Genomic DNA, 14,053 nt, shown 5'->3' with positions numbered 1-14,053 from the left:
TTACCTAAAAAAGAAGTATGGTTCCTCCTGTTTTATAGATGAAGCAACTGAGAACCAGAGAGATCATGATCCTCCAGAAGGAAGGGCCTTCTGTCCCCAGCCTGTAAATGGCAGCCATGGGAGGGGAGGAGACCATCAGTCCTGCTCTCTGACTTTTTCAAACAGTGCTCTTTTCTCCCTGCTATCAGCCTCTCACATCAGTCTTTATGTTAAGTCCCTTTTCATCGCCTCAAATCTCATTTGTTGGCTCTGGCAAAGCACCGTGTAAAGCAAAGTTGTTAACATTTTCCAAAGTAACCTAATCAGAATTTATGCTGAACCCCAGGTGAGTATTTACCACAGGGAAAGCCAGAGTATACCTGCGCTTAGTAATTCTGGTGAAGAGCACTGAATTTTTATTTTCCTTATAGCAGTCATTCTCAAGCCTCAGCATGCAACAGAACCATCTAGAGCAGGGCTGGCAAGCTATGGTCTGTGGGCGAAATACCCCTAGTGCTTGTTTTTCAGCAGCCATGAGCTAAGAATGGCTTTAACATTTTTTAAATGGATAAAAAAAAATCAAAAGAAGAATAATATTTAACAACACAGAAAAATTACATCAAGTTTACATTTCACCGTCCATAAATAAAGTTTTATTGACACAGAGCCATGTCCATTCATTTCCATATTGTCTATAGCTACTTTTGTGCTGCAGAGACTATATGAACATATGACCTGCAAAGCTTAAAATATTTACTACCTTTTACCCTTTACAGAAAAGGTTTGCTGACCTGTGACCCCAAAAGCTAAAAATAGAGTGCTAAGCCCGGACCCTAGAGTTTCTAGTTCAATAAATCTGGGTGGTGACCAAAAATGTGCATTTCTGATAATTCCCTAGATGATGTTAATGTTGCGGGTCTAGGGAACACACTTTGGGAACCACCACCTTGTAAAATGACTGGTTGTGCCCAAAATGATTATTTGATTCCTATAATTTTGTTGTGCCTTTAAAATCCTTGTTTCCAATTCTAGTGGAGGGCTGTAATGAGTCATTCTTCTCCAGCAGTATTTTCTTGATGTTCAAAGAGGATATATAACAGGTTTAGAGCAAGTTCCTGGAGCTCAGCTTCCTGGAGAGAAACTTAGCTCTATCACTTGCTGGCTTTGCAACCTTGGGTAAGTTTCTTAACCCCTTTGGGACTCAGTTTCCTCATTTTTTAACACAAGGACCATAACAATAGTTTCTATCCCTCACAAGTTTGGTGCAAACAGTAAATTAGTTAATACACATAACATACCTGCAAAGGTCCCTGGCATACATTAAATGCTGTAATAATGCCAGTTGTCATCAAGCCATCCCTACCCAGGGCTAAGGTAGTTCACCTCAACCTCGACAGAGCATTGAAATCACCTGGTTTGGGTCATACCTCTTGAGATTCTGATTTAACTGGTCTGGGGTGTGGGGTGTTAGGATCCTCACAATTATAAAGGGAAATTATAATGGAGCACCACCCAATAAAAATATAATGACAGACACACGTATAATTTTACATTTTTTAGTAGCCATGTTTAAAAAGGTGAAATTAATTTTAATAATACATCAACAATAATGTTTTATTGTTGATAAATAATAAATGATGTAGTAATTCTATCTTTAACATAATACATCTAAAATATTATAATTTCAACATACAACCAATATAACAATGATTGAGATATTTCACTTTCTTTGTTTTCATATTTAGTCTTTGAAGTCAAGTCTGTACTTGATGAGTTATGGCCCATTTCAGTTTAGACTGGCTACATTTCCGTGGCCGGGTCACCACGTGTAGCCACCACAAAGATAAGTGTGGGCTTAACTAAAATGTACAACCAAGATTGAGATCTGCTGGGGTAAGGGCACAGTTGGCCATGGCAGACCTGCCCCAAAGCTATGAAACTTCTGCTGACATTACTCCTCTTTCCTTAGGGGTAGGCATCAGGGATGGTCATCAGGACATTTGATTTAATACCAGTTTAGTCTTAAAAACTGATGTCAGGGGATCCCTGGGTGGCGCAGCGGTTTGGCGCCTGCCTTTGGCCCAGGGCGCGATCCTGGAGACCCGGGATCGAATCCCACATCAGGCTCCCAGTGCATGGAGCCTGCTTCTCCCTCTGCCTGTGTCTCTGCCTCTCTCTCTCTCTCTCTCTCTGTGACTATCATAAATAAAAAAAAAAAAAACAAAAAAAAACTGATGTCAGTTTGAAAGCATCAAGATCAAGTAAAGCAAATGAATCTACATGACCCAAAGTTACCAGAATGAGAACGGCAGTAAGGGAAAAATAACTGAGAACAAAGTAAAACAGTGACCTGTTTGGTTCCTTCTCAATGAACCCACAGCTAGGTAAAAGGGGATGTGGGTATCCCAGAAAAAAATATGGAATGGATATTGAAAGATCCCTTGACATCCTATGCCAGACGTTGACTCAGAATGTTCTAACTCTGAATATCATTGAATATTAAGTAGGTTATGATTTTTTTCAAAAAGAGGAAGAAGAGAATTCATCCTCTCTGTTCCATCCTACAATACTCACTAACATTTAATAGAATAACCTTGTAAATTTATTTACAAAGCAAAAGAGATTTCCAAAAAGATGAGAACAGAGATCTGTAGTTCCACCACTTAGAGATAACCACAATTAGCACCCACGTGAATGCTATTTCAGAATGCTATGGTGCATACACTCACACACATTTTACTAAAAAACATAGTCCAATAGTAAGTATTCTTTCTTTTTTTAAAGATTTTATTTATTTATTCATGAGAGACACAGAGAGAGAGAGAGAGAGAGAGAGAGAGAGAGAGAGAAGCAGGCTCCATGCAGGGAGCCCAATGTGGGACTCGATCCCAGGATTCCAGGATCACACCCTGGGCCAAAGCAGGTGCTAAACCGCTGAGCCACCCAGGGATCCCAGTAAGCACTCTTTCATGTAAGCTTGTTTGTCACTTCACAAAATTTGTGAGTATATTTTCAAGCACTTTAATAATTTCTTACAATATCATTTAAAGGCACAGCATATTGAAACTGTGTTTTGCTCAACAATGATCTGCTTAATCAATGCCCTATAACTGGACACATAGGCTATTGCCCTCAAACTTGCTACTCACACCATAAGTGCTAATGTCAAAAAGAAAATTGCTTGGTCTTTCAATCCAATGGGCTCTTGACTTAGAGCTTGCTCGCAAAGGTGCAGAGGAAAGATCCTCTGCACCTTTGCAAGCAAGAGGACACATTTTATCTACACAGTCTCACTAAGCCTGACCCATTTTGTAGTTTGTCTTGCTTGGAGAACAGCCAGCAGGGTGCAGAGTGCAAGGGAAGGCATAGTAATGCTTTGGAAATGATATCAAACGAACGATATGAAACACCTTCATGCGCCACCTGCAGTAGACACCAAGTTTTCTCACTGCTCTGCTAAGAAGGACCTGCGAACCCCAGAGGGGCTCTGCTTCCTGCCGAATATGTCAACAGCAGCTTGTGCTTGGGTTTGAACTGGCTACAGCTCTCCACTTTCTCCCCCTCTGGGCTTAGAATTAATCACTTCTTTCAATAGAATCATTCCTGCAATGGGTTTATGGGTGGGTTACAAAAAACGCAATAACCCAAGAAGCCTCTCAATTTAAGATGTTGGTTTTTCTGGCTTATATAATTTACATAATTATTTGTTCATGCAGCATTTGTATATCAGTTTTGCAACTGCTTTATACAATATGAAATTTCCTGGCAATTCCCTGAGTGCCGGCTTCTCGGGCTGCCTCGGCAGGTTTTAGCCCTGCAGCAATAAAGCAAATAAATGGCTACAGGGCTGCCTGGCATTCCGATGAGGCAAGCACCAGCCTTTTGAGCAGCTGAATTGAATTGGACATCTCAGTTTGGGGGAACAGTATCTCTTCTGTTTTATTAATTCTATTAAAACTATTCATGGGGGGAAAACCCCAGGTTTTATTAAACTTGGAGAACCAAGATAATTCACTGTTTTCTGGGATTGGATGCACTTGTATCTTTGTAGTATGTAGAAGCATCATTAGAGAGTTGCTTTTAAGGTGAGCTGGTGTACGTGCGTTCATCCGTCATATAAAAATCCAATAAAACAATTATTTATTGCATCTTTATTTTGTGCCAGGCTGTGTTTGTCAAGTCTCCAGAAACAGAGAGGAGCAAGAGATATTCCTGCCTTCAAGGAGTTCTCAGTTTAAGGAAGGAGAAACACACACACACACACACACACACACATAGTTATGATTCTAACTAAGCAGGAATGTGATGCTCCAGGAACTTCCAGAGGGAATGATTCATTTGGCTGAGTCTAGCCTGCTTTTCCAGCCCCACCATATCTGTGTTTGAGAAGACTACCTGGCAGCCGTAAGGAGGCAGGAAAATCAGGTAGGACCCCATTTCTATCATTCAGGAGGGAGCGAGGGAGAACTTGATTCAGGGAATACAAGGAAGTAGGAATGAAGGTTGGCACCATATATGTTCTTTCTTACTAAGCTCATAGCGCTTCCAAGTATACTTGTTTTCACATTTGGGTTCAAGAACACTTATTTTGGGGAAAAATTGGAAAGATAAGCAAGCGATAGACAATAAAACTGTAAATATTGGCTATAGAAAAGGTTAACTAGGGACCAAGTAATGAAGAATTTACCATGCTGAGGAAAGACTTGCACGCACCCAATCCATCAAAAATATTTCTAGTAAGTTCGGAGAGGAAAACTGCCTCATCAGTTTATAGTAGGTTAGCTAGGAGGAAAAAAATGTCCCTGCTTGAAACAAAGTCAGATCACTGGCCAGAAAGAGTTCTTAAATGATGACTTTAAATAAAGTCTTGGCCAAAAGGCACCATTCCTTGTTTCTTCTTCTGTTTATTCATTCCTCAGCCACTAAGATTATGGATCCCAGAGCCAGCTCACCTGGGTTTGAGCCATGGCTCCCTCACCAGCTCTGTGACTTGGCACAATTTGCTAAAACTCTCTGTGCATTAGAGTGTTAATGGTATGGACTCATGAGGTTGGGGTAGAAAGTACATACATAACTTACTGGGTGTGAAACTCTTAGAACAGTGCCTGGCATGAGTGCTTACTGATGTGTGCTGGAGGGCTCAGTACTGAGCACATTTGAAGTCCTTGGCATAAAGACTAAGATGCTCCTACCTCAACCTCAAGAAGCTCATAGTCTACTGGAGATGACAAGTGGGAGTAAATAATTGACGGCTAATATGGAGCGTGCTACAATATGGCAATTCACCCCACACTTTGGGGAACAGAGAAGAGGATGAGGAGGGAGGGCTGAGCTGAGGCCTGTCCTCTATGTGTCACAGCAAGGCTCACTCAGTTTCAGGGGACATGAAATTTTTTAAATTCCCTGCTTTCTTTTCCTGCACAAACTTCCTCTGTCTACACCCTTTAGTTGTGGGAAGGGAACCCCAATTCCTTCTAGATCCTTTGTTTAGAAAGCATAATTGGATGATCTCACTCTGCCTTCCTTGAATGAGGAAATAAAGAAGTGGATGTTTCTGGTGTGTGGGGCTAGGGGTGCACTCCCCCTTGGCCACTGGGACAGAGAAGGGTGCCCTGGGAAGGAGGAGGAAAGTGACTTCTGGGAGGACAGTCACAGATCAGACCCGTGAGTTAAATAAGCAGAGCGTCTCAGGGCCTTGGTGAAGATTCTGCAGGAGGACAAGGCACAGGGGTGGTGAGGGAGGTGAGGACCAGTTAGAGTGGGGTTCTTGTGCTCCCTGGGGTGTATGTAGTAGGGGGCACATGGTTAGCAAATTGAAAAAAAGGAGCAGATGATGTCATGGTTTTATGCTTTGTGCTCTGAGTCTAGCTACCAATGTCCTCATCTGTCAATAACTCAAATGGGCAAGACCACAGAAAACATTTAGAAAGTTTCATTTTTTTTTCTTGGGGTCCATTGCTATATCCAGGAGACCCTGTCACTAAAGAGGAGAAACTTGGAGATACTTTGAGTCTCTGTGGATTTGGGGAAGCTGTTGGTTCTTTCTGCTCCTAGCCTTTAAAAAAAAAAAAAATTTAACATGGTGCCAACCACAAAGAGTGACATTTTTCTGTTTGTAAAGTGCCTCACGTGCATGTTTCATTTGATTTTCATACTATAGAAGTTAGGTTCTGGGAAATGGGCTTCATGGTTATATTTATTTATTTGTTTATTTAAAAGATTTTATCTATTTATTCATGAGAGACAGAGAAAGAGACAGAGGCAGAGACACAGGCAGAGGGAGAAGCAGGTTCCCTGTGGGGAGACTGATGGGGGACTCGATCCCAGGATCCTGGGGCCACGCCCTGGGCCCAAGGCAGATGCTCCACCTCTGAGCCACCCAGGTGCCCCATTCATGGTTATTTTATATGACACATGCTGATAAGCAAGGTTCAGCTTGTCCAAAGGTGAGAGATGGAACCAGGGCTCCCGCCTCAACTGGAAGCCATTGTTCATTCCTCTCTGGACCTCAACAAGCAGCAAGACAGACAGCTTACCTCCTTTCCTTCTTCCGCAGAAAGAAAACTTGGGTAGATCCTCTTCACAGATGGGATAGGAGAAATTCAGAATGGATGATCCTTTAGTGAAGAGAGCTATGTCAAGAAACAGCTCTTTGATGTCCTCTCCTAAAGGGAAGGAAAAGATCAGCTTCACTATCAGGGTGGATTTTGCCTCATATCAAAGCACTGAACATTTATAGAGGCCTGAGCCAAATGGCCTTTGATTTCCAGAAACCTGCCTTGTATGGGGACAGTTTTCTGCACAGGAAAAGGAAAGCCTGACAGGAAAGAAGGAAAGGAAAGGAAAGGAAAGGAACTGAAGGAAATGAACGGAAAGGAAGGAAGGAAGGGAAGGGAAGGGAAGGTTGAGGGAGAAGGGAGAGGGAGGGAGGGCGGGTAGGTGAGTTTAGGGGGGGAGGCGGCGGGGGGATAGTTAGGGGGAGGGGAGGGAGGGAGGGAGGGGGGATGTAGGTGAGGTAGTGGGGAGTGGATGGCGTTTTAGTTAGGGATTGCGGTTCTTTTTATTCGTTAATTTTTTAGGGACGGTAGTCTTTAGGTCGTATGGGGGCTTGCTTGGTCTTTTTGATGGCGCTTTCTTATTCGTTCTTTTTTTTTCTTTTCTTACCTTGTGTTCTTGCTATTATAAATCAGTGTTTATTAATTCTTCTTTCTACCCACTCTCTCCTCCTCCTCCTCCTCCTCCTCCTTCTTTCTTCTTTTTCTTCTTTCTTCTTTCTTCTTGGTAACACAGCACTTAGGCAGTGCTACAGAGGATAATGGCAACAGCTCTAGGGATGAATGTAGCCCTTTTAATGAACTTTATCTGTTTGGAGCAAGGTAGACACTCTGCTGTGCTCCGCTGCCCTGACTCTCTTGCCCCTCGAGGTGATGGCTACAGTCTGGGTTCTACAGCTTCTTGGCTGCATAGTATTGCATGCTTCCCCTGAGAGGGTGGGGTGGGGTCACCCACCCACAATTGCTAGGTGTTGTATCATATTACACAGGAAGCTTTAGGGTGCTCTGCCTTTTTCTCTATTCCTCCTTTTCATGTTCCACTTCCTCCTTTTTTCATTCCCCTTTTACTCAACTCCTGCTGTAGAATCCAGATATTGGGCAAGGTTCTGAAAATACGAAGATGCATGAGAGTTTTTTTGTCCCCAGCAGTATTCTCTCCATTTCTCTGGAATGATTCCACACGCTAAGTCTATTAAATCCTTCTGTTCTGGTTTCGATAAAACTGCTTCAGAAGGGAGATACTCTAGTAGCTATAGCAATATAATGACTGACTGTAAAAGCATGGCCAAATAAAAATAAACAATCAGCATCCTACCTCATTGATTGGGGTGGAGGGAGAAGATATTACATATCTTTGCCTTTGTCAAAAGTTTAAGAACTTACATCAGCTATTTGGGAAATGATATAAAGCAAATATAAGCCAAGCTACTCGTGGTAGACTTGTTTGTTGCTGAGATAACAAAGCAAAAGCTCTCTCCCACAGAGATATCAATATTTAGGCTTGCCATATTATCTCTTTTTGTTGTTGGATATACTGATTCTAGGTGCTGATATCATCCAAACGAATGCTTAGAGTGTTTTTAGTATAAAAGCACAGCATTCAGTGAGAGTTCCATTGTATCCAGATGTCACCAAGAGAGAAGTAAAAATGAAGATGGAAATAGAGTTGCTTCCACAGAGTGGTGGGGACAGTGGCCTAGCCAGCCACCTAGCCAGCTACTGCAGTTAATGTAGCTAATGTAAGTATTTGGGGATGTGGACCAGGAAGAAATTATGTAATGTTTTATTTCATGTCAGTACTCTTTACTTACTTAGGATCATTCCAAATCTAATGTTGAGTTTTGGCTTTAAATGTTTAGAACACTGGTCAGCGGAAAAGCCAAAATCTTGTAACGGATCTGCCAAGAAGAACACAACAGATTAGGTGTGAGTACATTGTATGCTCTGGAAACTTCCATTAAAAATTCATACCAATGATATCATTTTTTTCTACGTGAATCACTAAAATTGATTCAAAAACTTATTGACCAGCACTTTTTTTTTTTTTGCATAAATTCATGATGCCATCAAGATTCCTTCCAAGTCTCTCCAAAGTCAGTGTTGGTCAAGGCTACGTTCTAATGGCAGGTTCTCGATCTGAAATGAGCACAGCATCTTGATGGGTGGGCTACACCATTACTTAACATTTTTATCATTGCTTGAATTATTTCAGTTCCTGAACTTTTGGCCCTAACATTGCTTATTGATTATTCAAAACATTTCACAAATATTTATTATCATAATTAAAACAGGGAAATACATGCAGATTTTCATAGTTAAGACTTGCCTTTATAATTTCATCCCATCCCATCTCAGCCAATGTAATATTTTTCCCCCAAATATTCCATTATATGCTAGGTATTGTTCTAGATATGATAAGGACTGCAACGTAATGCCTTTTACACATACCTTCTGCTCATTCAGAAAGCTTTGGTGACTCATCTATGCCTCAGAATACAGTCAGGAAATGTCCTACTGACGACCCCACGTTCCATCCTCCACATCATGAATCCATCCTCCATGTTTTGAGGTCAGGTAATCAACCAGAAAATTCCCACCATGGTTACTTGCTCATGCACTTTCTTTAACGTGCAATGGTCTTATCCTTTTGGCTGTGGACTAAATATTAAGTAAGGTTTTGCTCATTCCCATCCTTTTTTTTTGTGAGGGTTTCGCTGATTACCCCTCGCATAGTTTCTGGCTTCCTGAATTATTATTATTTTTAAAAGATTTTATTTATTTACTTATTAGAGAGAGACAGAGAGTGAGCATGAGTGGGGATGGGGCAGAGGGAGAAGTAGACTCCTGGCCAAGCAGGGAGCCAGACTCTGGGACCCCATCCTGGGACTCTGGGATCATGACCTGATCCAAAGGCAGATGCTTAACTGACTGAGCCACCTGGGCACCAGGGCTTCCCTGAAATATTAAAAGAATTACGTCTGAAATATTTTTTCAAAGCAAATAAACACGTATTACTTTGTACTCTGCTCTTAGACTCATCCTATAACACTTAATCTAAACACGAAACTCCTGAAAGGCAGGAACTGGGTTTTTGTTTAGTTTGTTTTCGTCTCTATTTCATTTTCCTTTATGTTTCCCACTGGCCCTGAGAGAGAACTGATATTTAACTGTGCGGTCTTGTCACCAGGCTGTGCACTTTGTAAGACTTTCCTGCTTAATCCCCCAAACTCCCTAGTGTGTAGCGCAGAGCCTTGCAGTCGGACACACAGAAAGCACCCCATTCGTGTAGGTAAGGAATGGATGAATGGGTGGTGGGTTAAGCCATTGTCCCTCAGCCTCTAATCCAGCCTCCAAAGTCTGCTGTGTCAGCAGGGGCTCTCCGCAATCACGTTTCTCCTTTGCCATCTGCCAGCAGAGGTGCCAGTGGGAGACTGAAACTGAGCAGGGAAGAGAACCTGCTCCTCCTTGCATGCTTGCTGGTCCTTGAGAGTGTCACCTGGAGATGGCCTGTCACCCTGGCAGTGGCAGTTGGTTCCAGTGTCCAGCTTTCTTCTGCACCTTCCCAGAATCAGCCGAGGCTAAGCTGTGTGGGCTCCTAAGCTTCTGTTACGACAGTTTCTGCCACAGACGCTGTCTTCCTCTCCCCTGCAGTCTGTGCCTCGCTCCACAAGGCCCTCCTTTGAAGCCTCCAGGGTCTGAGAAGTCCAACCTCTGCCCTCTGCTCTCCTAACCCTGAGTGTGGTCGCAGCTTCCTCGCTGTCCAGTTAGAATAACTGACAAGGTCTGCATTTTCCCCGTGGGACCCAGACTGCTACAACCAATGACAATCTTGAGAGATAGCTATGGTTTTCCTCCTTTCACAGATGGGAAAATATAGACTCCAAGAGGTTAAATTAACTTCTCCGGGTCCCAGAACTATAAGGTGGTAGAGTCAAGATTCGAACCCAGACTTACCAACAGACCAAAAATTAACCGCCCAGGATTGTGCAGAAGTATTCACAAAGTTGAGCCTCAAAGCTGTATGTTAGTGATTTAATTTGTAAGATGGCCTGGAATATTTTGTGCGCGGGCATATGGCATGTGATAATTCTGTTTCATAACTGGTTTTAATTTCAGCTTAGCTATGAGCTCACATTTGTCAATGATGGTGTTCCAGACAGTTTTATCATCCACATTGCTGACCTGGAAGATATGTAATTGTCTGTGGTATCTGCCGTGGAAATGATCACTAGCCTATTTTGCCTTGCAAATCTAATCTAAGGTGTGCTTTTGTTTGATCAAACCCTCTTGGATCTGGCTGTTAATTTTCCTGGGGAAAGGCCATTTTCTCGTATGCTCATTTTACTTCTTCATAAGCGCTTCTGTGCGGTCCCGGGCTTCTTTCAGCTTGGGAAATGGGAACGGGAGGTTTGGAGACAATGGTCCCTGCGACGTATCTGGCACTCAGTATTTAAAAAGTGAGGCCAACTAGACAGACATTCAGGAAAGTGCATCCTCAGAATTCTGAATCGATTCAGATTGCTGTCTGAGGAAAGATAGGGGAGGCTACATATGTATCCCTTAGCTGATTAGCAGTTACAGTATCACACTGCATGTTTATCCATATTTTAAACGTGTAGATAGAAAGCATAAACTAAGGGCAGGAGAAGGAAATAAAACATCTCCTCGGTACTGGGAAAATATTCTTAGGAGAATAATCTTAATAGGGAATAAAGTCACGGAGAAAGCAGTAGGTTGCTTCTCTCTGAGGATACGTGTGTGTAATAAAAGCATTAAGGCAGATTGCTTCAAAGGGCTTCGGGGCTTGGTGATCTTTCCTAGCAGTTATTTTTATTCCATATTTGAGATCAGATTTTATATTTGGGACTGAATATGCAGTATGTTGTTGTTCCTCCCGTCCCCCAGTCCCATCCTCACAGAGGCATGTCCTTCCCAGTGTGAATACGCATTTCCACTCTGGCTCTGAATTGTGTTGTATTTGCCTTATACCTTTGCTATTCCTCTACTAGATGCTGTGAGACAGGCTCCCAGCCTCGGGGCCTAGCACAATGCCTGAAGGTTATGCTAAGTTCCAAGTGACTGTTTGTGGAATCAATAATAAAGGTTACATATGTAGTGAATTGTAGAGAAAATTGTAGAGAACGTTAAGGCAGGTTTTCTCAACCTTGGCACTTATGGACATTTAGCAGATAATTCTCTTTTTTGTGGGGGTTGGCCTATGCATTGCAGGACGTTAGCAGCATCATTGGCCTCCCCCCCCACAAATACCATCAGGCCACCCCTTCTTCCCCCACAATCCAGTTGTGACAACCAAAGAAGTCTCCAGATGTCGCCAAATACCCCCCCTGGGGACCAACCCGCCTCTGGTGGAGAGCCGCCGCTTTCAAGACTTGCTCAATCACCAGACAAGTGCCTCAGACTCCTGTACCAAAATAAAAGATGATGGGTTGCATTTTTAAGTAGTCCTTCTTATGTAATATGAGAACTGCTGGAGGGGGGATGAGTGGGGGGACTCCCTTGGACACTTGCCACAAGTAATTTTTAATACATATAAATTGGATTATCTGAACTTGGATCTTCTGAAGAAATGAAATTGGAAAGTTAATGAGAGTTGGTGTTCCCGGGCTGTGAGGGCAGAGATAAATGTTTCCTCTAGACACTTCATTGTCGAGCAGCAAATGAGCTGAGGAAAGAAGATAAAGCTTCATCGTGCAATATACAATCTTTTCATTTTAAACATTTTTTCCTTAGCCTCTGTGCTATAACCTCCTTCTATTTGTTCTGTCAACATGCATTATGGCTTCTGACCAAGGGAGGGTAGTGATTGCAGTGGGTGAGCCCAGCAAGCTCCCAAACTGCCCCCACAGTCCCTTGCCTCTGGGACACGTGTGTGTGGAGGGCAGGCTCCCCTAAACAGCTGAGAGCAAATCATGCTAGGGGTGAGGAAGAGGATCCAGGGGAGCAGCCAGCTGCATCTGCCTTGCAGTATCAAGGGCAGTGACAGTCCAGTGCATCCTGGAGCCATTTCCTTGCTCATTCATAGGGTGGAATAGACTTAGATGAACAGGTGGGGCTAAGTGTGGGCAGCGTCTTAATGAATCTCAGCTCCAGAGCAATGTTTGTGCATTAAGCTCTGTTGGTGGGCTGTGCTCTCCTGGTCTGGGCTGGAACTGGGCAGTTGTCCAGGGGAGGGCAAACTTGTCTTGGTAGTTTCTAGCTAGTTGCGGGCCTCAACTGGAACCAGGGAATAGAATGCCAAACCCAATAGCACAGGCTCTGGATATGTAATTCCTCATTGAAGGGACACAAGCTTGATGGGTTTTGCCAGGTCGAGGGGTGCCCTCTGCTTGGTTCCCTGTTAGTGTGTTTTCAGGACTGGGTTGCTAAATCCTGGAGTCCATGGGCATCACCTGGCAGGCACCCTGCAGCCTGTTTGCTGGGTGGTTTGAGGGTTACCAGAGGGGCCAACTCTCATGCTACTATTTTTGTATCTCATGGGTCTGCTTGAGGTTTTTTTTTTTTTAACTTTATATTTTGAATAATTCTATTCTCACAGGAAGTTCAAAAAGATACAGAGAGGATTCACTTAGCCTTCACTTTGCTTTCCCACATTGTAACATCTCAGGTATAATATAGTACAATATCAAAACCAGGACATCGACATTGGTCCAGTGAACAGAGCTTATTCAGACTGTACCAGGTTTTATGTACGTGTGTGTGTGTGTGTGCGCATGGGTGCATGTGCATGCCTTTATAGTTTGATTGCTTAGATTTTACAAACTGTAGGACATCTGGGTGGATGAGCAGTTGAGCCCTGCCTTCAGCCCAGGGCGTGATGGGTCGAGTCCCATGTTGGGCTCCCTGCATGGAGCCTGCTTCTCCTCTGCCTATGTCTCTGCCTATCTCTCTCTGTGTCTCTCATGAATTAATTAATAAAATCTTTAAAAAAAAAGATTTTACAAACTGTTGCAAAATGGGTGAAGCACTGGTTTTCCCGCTCTTACAGCAGTGCTGCCCTGAAACAGAGCTGACATTCCTCAAGCCTCACCTCCACTAGCCATGTCTCTGCCAAACCCATTCCTAGGTTTCCCCATGTTCTTTCTGCTGCATGAAGGCAATGTTTCTCTCTCTGTCTCTCTTCCTCTCTCTCCCTTGAGTGACTGTGGGTGGGTGTGGGCTGACATGTGTAAAATCTGCAGGCAGGCCAGCATGCTAGAAACTCACGTTGCATTTCTGTGGTGCGGTCTTGTAACTGAATTGCTTCCTCTGGAAACTTCAGTATGTTCTCTTAAGGCCTTCAACTGATTGGATGCGTCCCACCACATTATGAAGGATAACCAGCTTTAATCAAAGTAAATATTAATCACATCCAGGTAATACCTTCATCACAACATCTTGACCAAGCAGATGGGCACCAGAGCCTAGCCAATTAATGCAAAGTATTCATCATCACAGGGCGCCTTTTGTGTTGTGTTGCTGGAATGAATCCTCAATAGTCCTTCCAATTCACTGTTCACAAT

The 14,053-nt window shown here is 43.1% G+C and overlaps 1 protein-coding gene across 1 annotated transcript in view; it reads right to left on the bottom strand.

Moving 5' to 3' along the window:
- Positions 1–14,053, bottom strand: part of LY86 (lymphocyte antigen 86) — a 59,174-nt gene that overhangs the window by 18,807 nt on the left and 26,314 nt on the right. Inside the window, exons 2-3 of the mRNA XM_038584099.1 lie at positions 8,345–8,431; positions 6,516–6,644 (exon numbers count right to left, since the gene is read on the bottom strand). Of these exons, the coding sequence (XP_038440027.1) occupies positions 6,516–6,644; positions 8,345–8,431 (216 nt within the window). The remainder of the gene's footprint in view (positions 1–6,515; positions 6,645–8,344; positions 8,432–14,053) is intronic.

Source organism: Canis lupus, chromosome 35, assembly GCF_011100685.1.
Source record: "Canis lupus familiaris isolate Mischka breed German Shepherd chromosome 35, alternate assembly UU_Cfam_GSD_1.0, whole genome shotgun sequence".
In the NCBI taxonomy this organism is placed as follows: domain Eukaryota; kingdom Metazoa; phylum Chordata; class Mammalia; order Carnivora; family Canidae; genus Canis; species Canis lupus.
The sequence above is the reverse complement of the archived record's forward strand: the minus strand, read 5'-3'. Positions and strand labels throughout refer to the sequence as shown.